Source organism: Plodia interpunctella, chromosome 3 (assembly GCF_027563975.2).
Source record: "Plodia interpunctella isolate USDA-ARS_2022_Savannah chromosome 3, ilPloInte3.2, whole genome shotgun sequence".
In the NCBI taxonomy this organism is placed as follows: Eukaryota; Metazoa; Arthropoda; class Insecta; order Lepidoptera; family Pyralidae; genus Plodia; species Plodia interpunctella.
Genome location: NC_071296.1, coordinates 10,638,344 through 10,650,506, shown reverse-complemented (window position 1 = coordinate 10,650,506; position 12,163 = coordinate 10,638,344). Strand labels below are relative to the sequence as shown.

The 12,163-nt window shown below is 36.6% G+C and overlaps 3 protein-coding genes across 3 annotated transcripts; 2 read left to right on the top strand and 1 right to left on the bottom strand.

The window, feature by feature from the left end:
- Nucleotides 1-4,484, top strand: LOC128683658 (fidgetin-like protein 1). The gene is made up of 10 exons (XM_053769507.2): nt 1-246; nt 316-480; nt 557-1,039; nt 1,123-1,235; nt 1,574-1,729; nt 2,080-2,213; nt 2,461-2,575; nt 3,099-3,211; nt 3,640-3,831; nt 4,335-4,484. The coding sequence occupies exons 1-10, from the start codon at nt 116-118 to the stop codon at nt 4,452-4,454; spliced, it is 1,722 nt and encodes a 573-aa protein (XP_053625482.1). The 5' UTR covers nt 1-115; the 3' UTR covers nt 4,455-4,484.
- Nucleotides 4,485-4,884: 400 nt separating this feature from the next.
- Nucleotides 4,885-8,668, top strand: PolH (DNA polymerase eta). The gene is made up of 8 exons (XM_053769037.2): nt 4,885-5,180; nt 5,270-5,404; nt 5,629-5,731; nt 5,917-6,133; nt 6,384-6,501; nt 6,574-6,714; nt 6,881-7,248; nt 7,421-8,668. Exons 1-8 carry the CDS (start codon nt 5,047-5,049, stop codon nt 8,623-8,625), a joined length of 2,421 nt encoding a protein of 806 aa, XP_053625012.1. The 5' UTR covers nt 4,885-5,046; the 3' UTR covers nt 8,626-8,668.
- Nucleotides 8,669-9,123: 455 nt separating this feature from the next.
- RpL10 (Ribosomal protein L10) lies at nt 9,124-11,438 on the bottom strand. Its single transcript, XM_053769040.2, has 5 exons — nt 11,319-11,438; nt 11,171-11,199; nt 10,787-11,092; nt 9,690-9,852; nt 9,124-9,321 (listed from the first exon to the last, which is right to left on the bottom strand). Exons 2-5 carry the CDS (start codon nt 11,191-11,193, stop codon nt 9,154-9,156), a joined length of 660 nt encoding a protein of 219 aa, XP_053625015.1. The 5' UTR covers nt 11,194-11,199; nt 11,319-11,438; the 3' UTR covers nt 9,124-9,153.
- Between the last annotated feature and the right edge of the window lie 725 nt (nt 11,439-12,163).

Below are 12,163 nucleotides of genomic sequence, written 5' to 3'. Positions count from 1 at the left end.
CAGTTGTGACAGTGGCAACCATAAAAAAAGAGCGCGCGATGGATGGGACGGCAAATTATTTTATTGTTGTGTGAACTTGTTTGTGTGTGATGAGAATCAAATCAAGTAATTTTTAATGGCAACCTGTTGCCAAAAAATGTTTGAATCAGGTCAATTAGATGGTTACATACCCGAAGCTAGTAGTGCAAAACATTTATCTGTTGTTAATAAGTCCTCTTTGCAGCAGTATAAACTATCCCTTCAAAGGTACATATTGTTTAAATAAAGCTTTTTATTAATATTTTTGTAAAATCTAATCTATGGTTTTGATTACAGTGCTTCCAACATTACATCAAATATTTTACTTCGCGATGTCTGGCGCACGAATCAAGAGTTTTTTGATAAAGGTGCCGTAGCTTCAGATATTCTACTAGGGTCAGTCAATGGACTGATAAAAAATAGGGACATCAGTAATGTGAGGACCTGGAAAAGTTCCTTGGAGTAAGTATTGATACTATGATTTTTCCGGATATTTTAAGTTTCAAACTAGTAATAAAATTAAATTGGTTGGTTGCAGAAAATGTATAGATCCAATAGCTATATTTGAACAAAGTTTGCCTCCATGCTCTCAGTGTCAAGGCCCCAAAGTAGAATATCAACAGTTTACAGAAGGATGCAAATGTGATCTAGGTTTATTACCACAAGCTAATTTACGAAAGGCCTCAACTCCTGAAAGTTCCACATCCACATATATAAAAACATTTGGTTCTGATTATGCGAATTCGGAAGGGACATCTAATGAGAAACCTATTTTCAAACCCAAATTTGGGAGGACGAGGTCTATAACGAGTAATCAACCGGCACCTGAGCCAATGATCAACTCAGAAAATTATTTAACTAAAGAAGAGGATGAGGAGAAGTCACATAAACAAAATGTGGCAAAGATTACATTCAAAACTGCCAGAGAGACACTGTTGGCATCAAATCCTGCAGCTAGAAGGACCTTGGGAGCTTCAAGAAAGGCACAGGCTAAGTTTGTGTCACCAATGCTTGGAGCACAGTAAGTTATATTATTTAATATCATAAACTTCAATAAGAACTGGTATTCTGAATACAAATATTGAATAAACTTTCTTTCAACAGGGATAAGCAAGAGGCGAGTCCATCCAAAGTAATAGATGAGAGGCTCAAGCACATTGACCCTAAGATGATTGAATTAATTGAAAGTGAAATTATTGACAAAGGATCACCAGTAGGTTTGTAGAATTCTACACTTGTTTATCCTTAACTACAACAGCTGTGTTTATCTTTTTTAGTAATTTTTTTGACTAGCTAGCAAATTATATATCTAATGAATCTTAAAAAAGAACTGAAGGCTTAATATAGTTGAAGAGGATATTTATGCATGCCAATGGTTTAACATCTGAGGATGCTGAAGTGAAAAAGAAAAAGCAGAAATAGAAATATAAGAAAATAAACTTTAGGTCCCGGCTCCTTAATGGCTGAGAACAAGGAAATGCTCAGATGAGAGAAATGTTTTGTAGCAACAAGTTAACTATAGTTTCTAACTAAAACGTTCATATTTTTATTTCAGGTTGGGAAGATATAGCTGGATTGCAGATGGCCAAGTCAGTGATCCAAGAAGCTGTGGTGTGGCCACTGTTACGCCCGGACATTTTCACTGGACTAAGGAGGCCTCCCAAAGGCATTCTGCTGTTTGGGCCTCCTGGCACTGGCAAGACTTTAATTGGTAAAATCTGCTGCTATTAAAGCTACTTTTATTCTGAAATGTCTAGTTTCGACTTTAGAAAATGGCCAGAAGTCAAATTTGAATATGATTGTAGTTGTAGACCATTAAAAAGTATTTGAGAATCTATTTTAAAGATTTCATTTCATGTAAATCTATGCCCAAAAATATATATAAAAGAATAAATAAATAATAAGAATGATGAGTATGTCCTTACAATCGAGACAAACTGTTATAAAAGGTTTTATAAACTCACATGACATACAGAGACTTCGAATCTGGATCTTTTGGTTCACAGTGAGCCCCTTAATCACTAGCCCATCAAGGCTTTAGACCATATTTGTGGTGTACAGGAAAATGCGTGGCGGCACAGTGCAAGGCGACGTTCTTCAGCATCTCGGCGTCGTCGCTGACGTCCAAGTGGCTCGGCGACGGCGAGAAGATGGTGCGCGCGCTGTTCGCCGTCGCGCGCGCGCGCCAGCCCGCCGTGAGTGCCTCCGCTCCTCACTTCCGTTTCCGCACTTTCCGTGGTATATAAAATACCCTCTGTCCTCTTGTGCAACTTTCAGCTAAATTTTCTGTGTTAACAAAAGATTTCCTTGTGAATTCTGGCACCTGGAATAAAGAAACTGAGTAGATACCTACAAATATGGACACTGAATACATAACTTCTTTTTTGAGCAGTTGTGTAAATATGGCAGTGAAGTGATCAATAAATCATAATATTATTACAGGTGATATTTATAGACGAGATAGATTCTCTGTTGACGCAGAGGAGTGACAGCGAACATGAGGCCACGAGAAGGATCAAGACGGAGTTTCTGGTTCAGTTCGACGGTGCTGCCACTGGTAAGCATACAGACCAACTACACATACATCTGTTTATAATATCTCTCTTGTGCGTGTTCCCCGGTCGCTAGTGCTGAGACCCCGCGAAGCCTCGTGTCAGCGTAGAAACAAACATTGAAAAAATAGAATTATTATTGAACCTTTTGAAGATTACGTCTTACTCAAACCTGTTTGGGAATACTATTGTCACTTATCAGTTATCAACTGCGCAACAAAAGTAATTTATCTCATACTAGATGTTGCCCGAGGCTTCACTCCCGTGGGAGTTTTGAGATAAAATATAGCCTATAGTAATCTTGGATATGTACCTTTCTAATGCTAAAAGAATTTTTGAAATCGGTTCGATAGTTTCGGAGATTACGCGCCAAACTCACAAACACTTACCTCTTTATAATAATAGTATAGACAAGTGATTGCCGGCAAAAGGTAGCCTGATGATCAGCTTTTCAGCCCATCCATTACACTAAAACTCATCACAAACTAATGCTACGTTATACATTTTGTTTATTTCTTATTTCTTTAGGAGACGAAGATCGAATCCTGGTAATAGGAGCAACGAATCGCCCGCAGGAACTGGATGAGGCTGCCAGGAGACGGCTGGTGAAGCGACTTTACATTCCTCTCCCAGATTCTAGTGTGAGTGTTTTTAGGTGCCAGTTATTACTACCGTCAAATTTCCATCTGTTTTTTTTTATTTATCAACGAAAATAAAAAAAGTTTTGCATTAAAAAGTATTTTACAGTTTACTATATTGGCCACACAGATATAAAAACATTACACTTATGTTCTAAAATCTGTGATTGGCTACAATCCACAATCCGTGTAGTAAATTGTGATTACAATCAAAGAGTATATAATGACTAGTCGTTGTATTAGAAAATAAGTTTTTTTTTATATAACATATATTTTTTGTCACTAGTTTTTATTGTAAAAAGAACTTGTCCGTGGTTTGCAGATCCTGGGTGTGCCACCAAATCATGCTTATCATAATAATGCATTAACATGGAAACTGAACAGATTTCTATGTTGACTATATTGATATAATATCAATTGATGAATTTCAGGCCCGGGAAGAGATAATAAGGAATCTGCTGGTTTGCGAGAAGCACGTGGTGTCCCCCGCAGAGACGTCGACGCTGGGCCGGCTGAGCGCGGGCTACTCCGGCGCGGACGTGCGGGCGCTGTGCGCGGAGGCCGCCATGGCGCCCGTGAGATCCGTGCCGCTGTCGCAGATTGCCACCATCGACAGAGACAAGGTATATGACTGATTTCTGTTCTTCTTTCATTAATAGATAGTGGTTTTGGGGTATCATTTATTATGGTTTTATCCAAACGAAGCTAGATAAACTTTCTGAATGAGCGTTAACGCGAGCGGATACGCCACTAAAGCGCTCGTTTTATGAAAGATTAATTTCCATAGAACATTTGAAAGTTTGTGTTGCATGCACAGCATGCACTTTTTATACCGGCTCCACACTATCGTCGCGTGTATACGCGTATGCATGAATGTTGCGTAGTTTGTATAAAGTGTGCTTTCATTTACTGCAATGAAATATCAAAAGTGTATTCCGAATCCGTTAACCATATTGACAGCACAACCATGACCAGTGGCGCTAACTAGTGAGCGAAAATTCTGTTGGATTCCTCGATAGAGAAATTTGTTTTTGTCTGTTTTTACGAAACCAATGAAAGCGTGACAGACAGACTTGCACATTTATAGCATTAGTGTGGTTAAGAATTTTGTTTTGACTTGTTCCAGGTTCGTCCTGTATGTGCGCAAGACTTCATTAACGCTTTACAAAGAGTGAGACCGAGTGTCTCGCAAAATGATTTGGAGCAGTATATAAAATGGAACAACACTTACGGCCATGGGTTTTAATTAAGTACATTAATTTCATTTGATATTACATTTTGTGGTTTTATTTTTGGTGTGCAATTTCTTTTTTCGTGCTGAATATCACAACACTATGGACGGATTTTTATGACAAAACAATAATCAAAGTTAAAAGCAAGAACTGAAGATGCGTCCAAATTACGTGTTCACGGCTATAGATGAGAAACAGATATTTTTTGTGAACTTCCTGCTTACTTTTTGGTGGTTCTTAGATATGTTTTACCAAAACCGGTTTAGTTTTAGCGAAATTAATATTGAAAGTATTTTTTATTTATTTAATAAATAAACTAACATGTTTGTGGATGAATCATTCAGCCATAATAATAGCTGAATGATTCAACCTAAAATTTAGTAATGGCTGTATAAAATTGATTCTTTGTCTACAATCACAATTATCAATGTCATTTCTTGCTGTCATTGTCGACTTGTCGTCTCTCTCCTAGATACCCCCGGTTTCTTTCGCGCTAATTTTTTTATTAATTCTATTTAAATTAAAAACAAAGTCAAATTATGAACAAAATCTTGTATAATTTTGCATGGTTTGTGTTACATACGTGAGCAATACAAATAATTCATCATGGAACAAGAAAACAGAGTAGTTGTGCTTATTGATATGGACTGTTTTTATTGCCAAGTTGAAGAGAAACAAAACCCGGAATTACGTGGTAAACCTATAGCGGTCGTCCAATACAACCCTTGGAAAGGAGGAGGGTAATTATTCGTACCAAACACATTCTTTTTATCCACTTTACATTAATTTGTAATTGTGGTAACCTAAAAATGTCAACTTTATATTGCAGAATAATAGCTGTGAACTATGTGGCTCGAGCTATGGGTGTAAGTAGACACATGCGAGGGGATGAAGCCAAGGAAAAATGTCCAGAAATTCAATTGCCATCAGTGCCCTGTTCTAGAGGAAAAGCTGATATTTCGAAGTGAGTAGCTATTTAGAAATTTATGTGAGGATTTAGGGTTAGGCAAGAGACTACTAAATATCTCTTGTGTCAGGTCTTTATATACCTTACCATATTTATTACTAAGTCCCATCATCAAAATCATCTGCAACTAGCCTGTTGGCTTCCACACCTAACTCCTTCATATTGTCCTTCCTGTATATCAGATTTTAAAATATTCATCACAATAAAAACATATACTTCAGGTACAGAGATGCTGGAAAAGAAGTGGCTAAAGTTTTACAGAAGTTCACATCACTTTTGGAGAGAGCGTCCATTGATGAAGCTTATTTGGATATCACCAGTCATGTAAGTTTAGACATTTAAATTCCATAGTGAACAGTTTATTACTATATGTATTACAAAGGTATCAATTCATAGGACCCTATAAGCAATACTCTTAATTGCATAAGCCCATATGGTTTGAAGCTCGCAATGTAATGTTCTAACTACATTAAATGTAATCCTGTAATGGAAGTTATAAACAATTTCAGGTAGAGGAAAGACTAAAAGTTGTAAATATAAACACTGTCAACACAGACATGATTCCCAACACATATGCTCTGGGTTATGACAATGTGAAAGAATTTATACAAGATGTTCACAACTGTGGCTCAGATTCCATTGAGTTTGATTACGAGCATGCAAAGAGGCTGCTCGTGGGAGCTGTGATTGTCAGTGAGATAAGAGCAGCTGTTTATGAAGAAACAGGTAAGTTCTGAATTAAACTCTCATCTCTGCATGTTTCCTGTTGGGTTTGGGGCTGTGATGACGACGGGCTGTGATGAATATTGAAAATTCGGCGGTGGTTTTACTACCGGTCGCATGCCTGACGTCAACCCCCCTTGGGATTAAATTCTGAATAAAACTAATATGTCATACAGGCAGCATAAAAGTATACAAAATAGCAATGAAATTGGTGTTTTTTATGTGCAATGATAAATTCAATTCTATATTTTAGGATACAGGTGTTCAGCAGGTATTGCTCATAACAAAATCCTTGCCAAGTTGGTTTGCGGCATGAACAAGCCAAACAAACAAACTATTCTTCCTAAACACTCCATTAACATTCTATACAGGTATATTTTTTCTTTGTATTATAGTCATTCAACAAATGTACATTAACAACTAAATTCCTTTTATGTTAACAGGACTCTATCACTTAGGAAGGTCAAACATTTGGGTGGAAAATTTGGAGACATGGTCTGTGAAACACTGAAAATAAGTAAAATGGCTGAGCTACAGAAATTCACAGAGAGACAACTGCAGGCCAAGTTTGATGATAAAAATGGGTAAGGAATCAATTTGGTGTATCCCATTTACTCATTTCTACACCTTTAAAAAATACAAATTGTATTAAAAGAATAAACTGCGTGCTACAGATACATGTCTGTAAATATTTAAAATTATTTCAGTTTAGTTTTAGCATTGTAGTTAATAGTTCTTAATTAATTTTAGCACCTGGCTGTACAATATAGCGCGCGGCATCGATCTAGAACCGGTACAAGCTCGGTTCAATGCAAAAAGTATTGGCTGCTGCAAACAGTTGAGAGGAAAATCGGCTCTCGCCGACTTGGATAGTTTAAAGAAGTGGCTCCGGGACTTGGGTGATGAGATAGAAGATAGATTAGAGAAGGACGCACTAGAAAACAATAGGACCCCTCGTCAGATGGTGGTCAGCTTCACGACACAACTGACTGATGGCAGGGACTCTGGGAGTTCGAGATCGTACAATTTTGCTGCAGATGATGAACTCTGTGGAGAGCTTTTTTCCAGTAAGGCTTTGGAATTGGTTCTCGACAGCATGGAGGGAGTCAAAGTTAAGGGTAAGTGATCTTAACAAATATCTTTATATTTATATCTGCGAGTTTATCATACATCCTATATATTATGTGTACAAAGCATGAATGTAATATAAACTGATCTATATATAAAATAATTGGTAATTTGTATAGTATTGACATTTGCTTGGTATTATAACGTTTTTTTTTGTTTCAGATGGAGAACCTAACAGAAAACTGAAATCTTTAATTAAATTCTTAGGTATAAGTGTGGGAAAGTTTGAAGACATTTCAGATAATAAAAAGATAAAACGGATTAATGATTATTTTTGTGCTGGAACATCAAAGGACACGTCAGAAAAGAAAAAAATAGTTGCAGTTCAAGGAGACAGTAAAATACTAACAGACAATAGCAAGACCAACAAATTGTGTAATGGAAAGGATTACATTTTCCAAAAATTCTTTCAGGCATCCACAAAGCCTACGAATGAAGCCAATACTACAAAAATAACTGACAATGTTTCAAATACTGTTAAAAATGAGTCTGTTATAGTGTCAACATTGAACAAGCAAGAATCATTCTTTGCCAAATTTTTAAATACTGCAACAAAAAATAATTATATCGAAGATAATTCTGATGAAAGTAAAATAAGACATACTATAACTCCTACTTGTGAATTAGTAAACTGTGGCGAGAATAGCAATGACTCAAATTATTCTAATTCTACAATAAATAATGAAATCAACAAAAGTATGGCTTTGTTTGAAGAGGATCCAGTAGATGTAGATCGCGTTAGTAGCATCAGAGAACTATTGAAAACATCAAATGCTGTAAAAGAAAATACAGCTGTTCTTTTGGGTGAAGAGGAACCAGATCATCTACTAGATGCAAGTAATAACCCTCAAGAAGGAAAAGATAATGACATAGCTGGAATCAATAGTGTTTTGGATACTTTCGAATGTCCTGAATGTAAGAAAACAATAACAGTAGATATGATAGAAACTCACTCTGATTACCATTTAGCACTTAGACTAAGAGAAGAAGAGAGACAACATGTTCGTAATGAAATTAAAGAAAGGAAACAATCACTAGTTACAAGCAATGAGGCCAGTGACAAAAAACCTGTAGAAAAATCTAAGAACGAAACTGCATCTTCTATTGCAAGTTTTCTTGTTAGAATAGATGACACAATACCTACAGAAATATGCTCTGAATGTGGCAAAAAAGTGCCAGTCGAGAAATTTGGAGAGCATTTAGATTTCCACGAAGCAAAAAAGCTGAGTAGGATGTTGAATATGAAATCTACTCCAGGTTACTTTACTAGTAACAGTGTGAAGAGGAAAAGAAAATCTTACGAGTCGCCTAGGAAAAAGAATAAAATGCCGAGCTGTAAATCTATTGACTCATTTTTTAAATCTTGATACATATTGGAAATAATATATTGAATAAAATTTATATAACGATTTTCAGGTATTTTATTAAGTACATATTTACAATTTCAGTTGATGATTGTGTACCTCAAGTTAAAATCTTCAAGTCATCATTTTGTTATCATTACTGATACTAGGCTATACTAGCTGCGTCTCGCGGTGTTGCTCTTGTAATTATTACAAAAATACGTTATTAGGCATCAGCTCCATCTACTTTCTAAAACGCCATTGACTATTAGATTTTTATTATTGCTATAGGTACTTGTAGGATAAAAATTACCCTAACGTGTTAATTCAAATGTATTAGCTACCATAATACCAAAGTTACTGAATAAATAATTTGAATTGAAGATCAGCATCCTCGCATGGTTTCAAAATCTTTTTCGTAGTTATATTTAGTGCCAGGGCAGGCGCCGATGTGCCTTTCTTGGAACAGTCCTTAAGGAACCAATTTTGACAAAGGATTTTAGAAGAAGCAATGAAAGACCGTTATAAAATATCCAGTTTATTGTGTAGTGTCTATACATTGTGTATCTCGTACTGCACCTTGCGCCAGGCGTCGAGTGGCCCGTGCTGCGGCCGATACTGCACGTTGCAGCCGTCGTTGGCCAGGCGGCCCTCTCCCCGCAGCTTCTCGAACTCCGCGCGCTCGTACTTCGTGAAGCCCCACTTCTTTGATACATAGATCTGTGGGAATAATGAAGTCTTAATATTGATTGCTTGCTACGTTCTAAAGAATGAGCAACTAATTCGTTTTACCTTGAAAATGACATGTTGGTATTTAACTATTGACCTGCCCCTGCTTTATACACATATACCGTAGGAAAAAACAAAATCTGTTGCATAGTTTCTAAGAGTTTAAGAACACACAAAATAAGTCAATAGTGAATTATTCAGTCTTGATTTCTATCAATATTCATATTATTTATTCGCCAACCAAGTTGAATGCCAATGATCTTAAAGTAATTACAATTAGTGCTTATAACTTAGTCACCTTCTACAAACTATTGCATTTCTTATCCATAAAAGTCATCGTTAATTTGAATGGTACATACCTTCTGACGGCCAGGGAACTTGAACTTGGCACGGCGGAGAGCTTCGATGACCTGCGCCTTCCAGCGGTCGCTGGAGCGCACGGACATGATGGGTTGCCCGATGTGCACGCGCGCCACCGTGCCCTGCGGCTTGCCGAACGCGCCTCGCATCCCCGTCTGGAGCCTGGACACATTCAATTGCTCTTTCACTTATATTTGAAAACTTCTCTTTTATTCATAACTAAGAATGGATATGATCACAATTTATCATTTTTATAGATCAACTAGATATTTCATGCAGTTACGATCTGTTTCAAATTTTATTAAAATCAGCGACTTATAATATTAGTACAATAAATTGATTCAAATATCCTTTCAGCTTTGCCTAATTTGCCTATTTTATAACCATAAAAATGTTGCCAATATTACTCTAGGTTTTCTGTGCCAAATTTCATCAAAATTGTCCCAGTAGTTTTTTACTTTATTTATTATAAACAAAAATACAATTCTATTCACTTTATAATATTAGTATGGATATTTATATATTACAGAATTATGGATAATAATCTATATTGTTAAGGAATATTTTAGGTTAAATTATGCTTCAACTTCTTTATGAATGCTTGAAGTATGTGCCTAAATGGGGCTTTGAGTTATATGACAGGTTATTATGTGTTTTACCATGAGTCACAAGAGACAAATTGAATAACACAATGAATTGTTGTGTTGATCATGATAAGAAAGTGCAAAATCACTCTAATGTGATTTTGTGCAACAAACTTCAATCAGCATACTGTAAACTAAAACGAATCCCACACAATAGCCTTTAAGTTCATCTGCTCTTTGTGAGAGGTATTCCAGGTACGATGGTAAGTTAACGATGGTAAGTTATAAAGAAATACTCATAAACATAATTTATTATTAGGTATTTATCAACATGCAATGTGGTACTTGTATCTATATCACTGCATGGTTGTACACATAACTTTGCTAAAAGTGATTGTAAATACATGACAATAATTTGAGCAGTATACATTTAGTTACAAGTAGGTAGCCAGACAGTGTAATGGCTACATACTTGTATAAGTTTCTCAAAATTATCAATTTTAGCGACTCACCTATCAGCCCCAGCGCACGATAACATTTTGTTGATGCGGATGACGTGGAATGGATGCAGCCTTATGCGGATGTGGAACTGATCTTTGCCGCAGTTCTTCACCAGGTATTTGTTACAGCAAATACGGCCCGCTTCCAGCGCCTCAGAGCTCAGTTGCTCGTACTCATCAGACACCAAGTGCACGCATAGTGGAAAGTCGTCCACTGTAGCCTTCTTCTTTCCCAAATCGAAGATACGGATCTTCGGATCTGGCACACCACGACAGAACCGCGACTTTGGGTACGGTTTGTTTTTACAGTACCGATAACTGAAATAATAAAATTAATCATTATTTTCGTGAAAAATAAATTCAAGGCAGTATTAAACAATTTGGTTGTAAACTTACCACCTAGCTGGCCGGCGCCCCATTGTGATCTGAAATAAACAATTTAAATAATTGAACAAATAGTCACGAGCGTTTTGTATAATATATAAAAGAAAAATAATAAAAATTAAATCAGATTATTTCAGATTTTATACGGAAAAACATGTACCTTCACAAAGTGGCACCAAGATGAAAGAAACTACTTTGACATTGACAGATTTGACTTGTAAAAAAATGTTGCCAGGTCTTAGGCCGGCCCGCCGTACACGTTTGGTTTGCGGTAACGTGGTCTTCTTTCACACTCTCACAGACTCTTTCACAACTCACAGATACTTGTGTCTTGTGACAAACAAAGCCACAGCAGCCTTTATCAGTGATCGATGATGTCATTAGGTTTATCATTCTGGCTCGAGAAAAGTTCTCAAACCGAATGTTAATTTTTCCACTCGTAAAAAGTTAGAACGTCCGTGGCTTAGTGAACAGTTTATATAGACGAAGAAAATTCAGGTTTCTGCGAAATACCCTAGTTATTTTCATAACATATTAAATTTCATAACAATCCATCCAGTAGATTTTGCTAGTTTGTATGAAAGAATAACTAACATACATACACATATATGTTATTAGTAGTAGGATTGTAAATATATTTTATTGAATGGCGTCATAGCATAGCTTGTTATTGATTATTTATTATTATTGATCAAATAGTGCACAAAACACAATTTTTCCACAGATACTACCCGCGTGACCCAGCCATGACATCACAAACCTACCACTACAAGAAAGGTGCCAACCAGCAGTTCTGCCAGATCTCCCATGTGTTCGACCCGTCCCGCCATCTTGAAGAGGACTTGGTATACAATGCAGACAGGGAGATCATACCCATAGCTATATATTGTGTCGTTGATGAAGGGCAATATGTTTATATAGACGAAGAAAATTCAGGTTTCTGCGTTTTAATTACCAATTCAGATTCGGAATCCGAATGTGTGCTGTCGTGCCACCATGGTGCCG